This window comes from Emydura macquarii, unplaced genomic scaffold (genome assembly GCF_026122565.2).
Source record: "Emydura macquarii macquarii isolate MOO-44397 ecotype Brisbane River unplaced genomic scaffold, CSIRO-AGI_Emac_v2 contig_1069, whole genome shotgun sequence".
NCBI classification, from domain to species: domain Eukaryota; kingdom Metazoa; phylum Chordata; order Testudines; family Chelidae; genus Emydura; species Emydura macquarii.
The window spans coordinates 1-1,980 of record NW_027131206.1 but is presented as its reverse complement, the minus strand read 5'-3'; the positions used below and the strand labels follow the sequence as shown (position 1 = coordinate 1,980).

The following is a 1,980-nucleotide window of genomic DNA, read 5'->3' as shown; positions in this document are numbered from 1 at the left end:
CAAACTGATCACCAGATTTGGGAGTCAGTAAGAAATTTTTCACCAGGTTAGATTTGCAGGGACCTTGGGGTTTTTTCCACCTTCTTCTGCAGCATGGGGGGGTTGTGTCACCTGCTGGGGTCAGCCAAGTATATCTCACTGTGTCAGGCATTGGTGATGCCTGGGCCTCTCCTGTTCTCTACCTGAGTCACAACTGTTTAGTCTTCGGACATCTGAAGAAGTGCTTTAGTTTAAGTGAAATTGTTGTCCTCAGTGTGGGGTATATTTAATGGCCTGTGATGTACAGGAGGTCAAACTAAATTATCTAATAGACCCTTAGGGCCTTAAACTATAAAATTCTCTCTCTCTCTCTCCACACAAAGAAGAGAATTTTGCATTATCATACTGAAGTGTTTTGGAGGTTTCTTTTGGTCTTGCACTCTCTCTGGGAAGGTACTTAGGAATCAGCTAAATTCATGTTCCAATTCATGATATTTTGCTTTCCTTTTATTAATATTTCTTTGGCTCTCTGATACTGCGATGATGGATGATCTATAAGAACTGAATAGAATAGAAGATAGTTGAATAGAAAAGAAGAAACGAAAATAGAATTGAGTAGAATTGACCAAATATGAGTCCTGATTCTCCACTCACTTCCACCAAACGTATGCGGGTTAGAAAGGTTTACAATTTGAGAGAAAAACTCATGGGGACAAAGGAATAAACAAATAATGATTTATTGAAACTGCTAATCTGGCTACATTCTCTCTATACCTCCAGGAATGACCCCGTCTTGCATGGAAATGGAGAATCACACTGTGGTGTTGGAATTCATTCTTTTATGTATCCCCAACACCAAAGGCCAGGAGACCATCCTCTTCGTCATCTTCTTAGCTTTCTACCTCTGCACCCTCCTGGGCAATCTGCTCATTTTATCAGCAATCCTCGTCAACTCCCACCTACACACCCCCATGTACTTCTTCCTCTGCAATCTCTCCATGGTGGACCTTGGATTCGCCTCCATCATCCCCCTAAATTGCTGGTCAGTCTCTGGACCAAGAGTAGAACCATCTCACTGGGTAGGTGCATGTCTCAGGTCTTCTTCTATCACTTCCTAGGCAGCATGGAATGCCTGAGCTACACCGTCATGGCCTTTGACAGGTACGTGGCCATCTGCCACCTGCTGAGCTACCTGATCATCATGAACTGGAGGGTGTGCGCCATCCTGGCTGCCAGCACCTGGGTCACCAATTCCTTTCACGCCACCATTCTCACCAGCCTGACCTTCACATTGTCCTACTGTGGGCCCAGTTTGGTGGACTATTTCTTCTGTGACGTCTTCCCTGTGGTGAAGCTGGCTTGCGCGTCTCGTACATCATCAAGACTGTGAGCTTCACCAATATTGGCATGGTGCCCATGACCTGCTTCCTCCTGATTCTCATGTCCTACATCAGGATTGCTGCCTCGGTGGTGAGAATGCTCAGTGATGAGCACCGTCAGAAAGCAGTTTACACTTGTGCATCACACCTGACAGTGGTATGCTTCTTCTTCGGGCCCTGTGCCCTCTCTACACCCAGCCTTCCCTGAGCAATGTGCTTGCTACCCCCAATCAGGTCTTTTGTAACGTGGTCACCCTGATGCTGAATCCGGTCATGTACACGCTGAGGAATAAGTAAGTCAAGGCAGCATTCAGGACAATGAAAGGGGGCTAATCCCAGTCCTGCAAAAATTGCTAGTTGAAATGGAATGTCTTCCAATAGAAGTGGTCAGGAGTCAATGGATTTATGCCAGGATTAGGTTAGAATTAGGAAGAAGGCCAGTGGAGTTACTCAAGGGTTAGAGTTAGATTAATAGATTATAGGGCCAAAAGGGACCACTGATCATCTGGGTCAGACCAATGGTTCATCTAGCCCAGTATCCGGTCTTCCAACTGTGTCCCCTAGAATGTCTTTTAGGAAAACATCAATCTTGATATTAAAATTGTCCTCGATGGAGACTCAA

General features: G+C 45.4%; 1 protein-coding gene across 1 annotated transcript; it reads left to right on the top strand.

Annotated features, from left to right (window-relative positions):
• Positions 1 to 761: 761 nt before the first annotated feature.
• Positions 762 to 1,651, top strand: LOC137151446 (olfactory receptor 10D3-like; the record flags this gene model as incomplete). The annotated part of the gene is made up of 4 exons (XM_067545706.1): positions 762 to 1,021; positions 1,141 to 1,280; positions 1,334 to 1,449; positions 1,557 to 1,651. Coding segments are annotated over exons 1-4 (611 nt in total), but the record flags the coding sequence as incomplete, so codon positions are not given.
• Between the last annotated feature and the right edge of the window lie 329 nt (positions 1,652 to 1,980).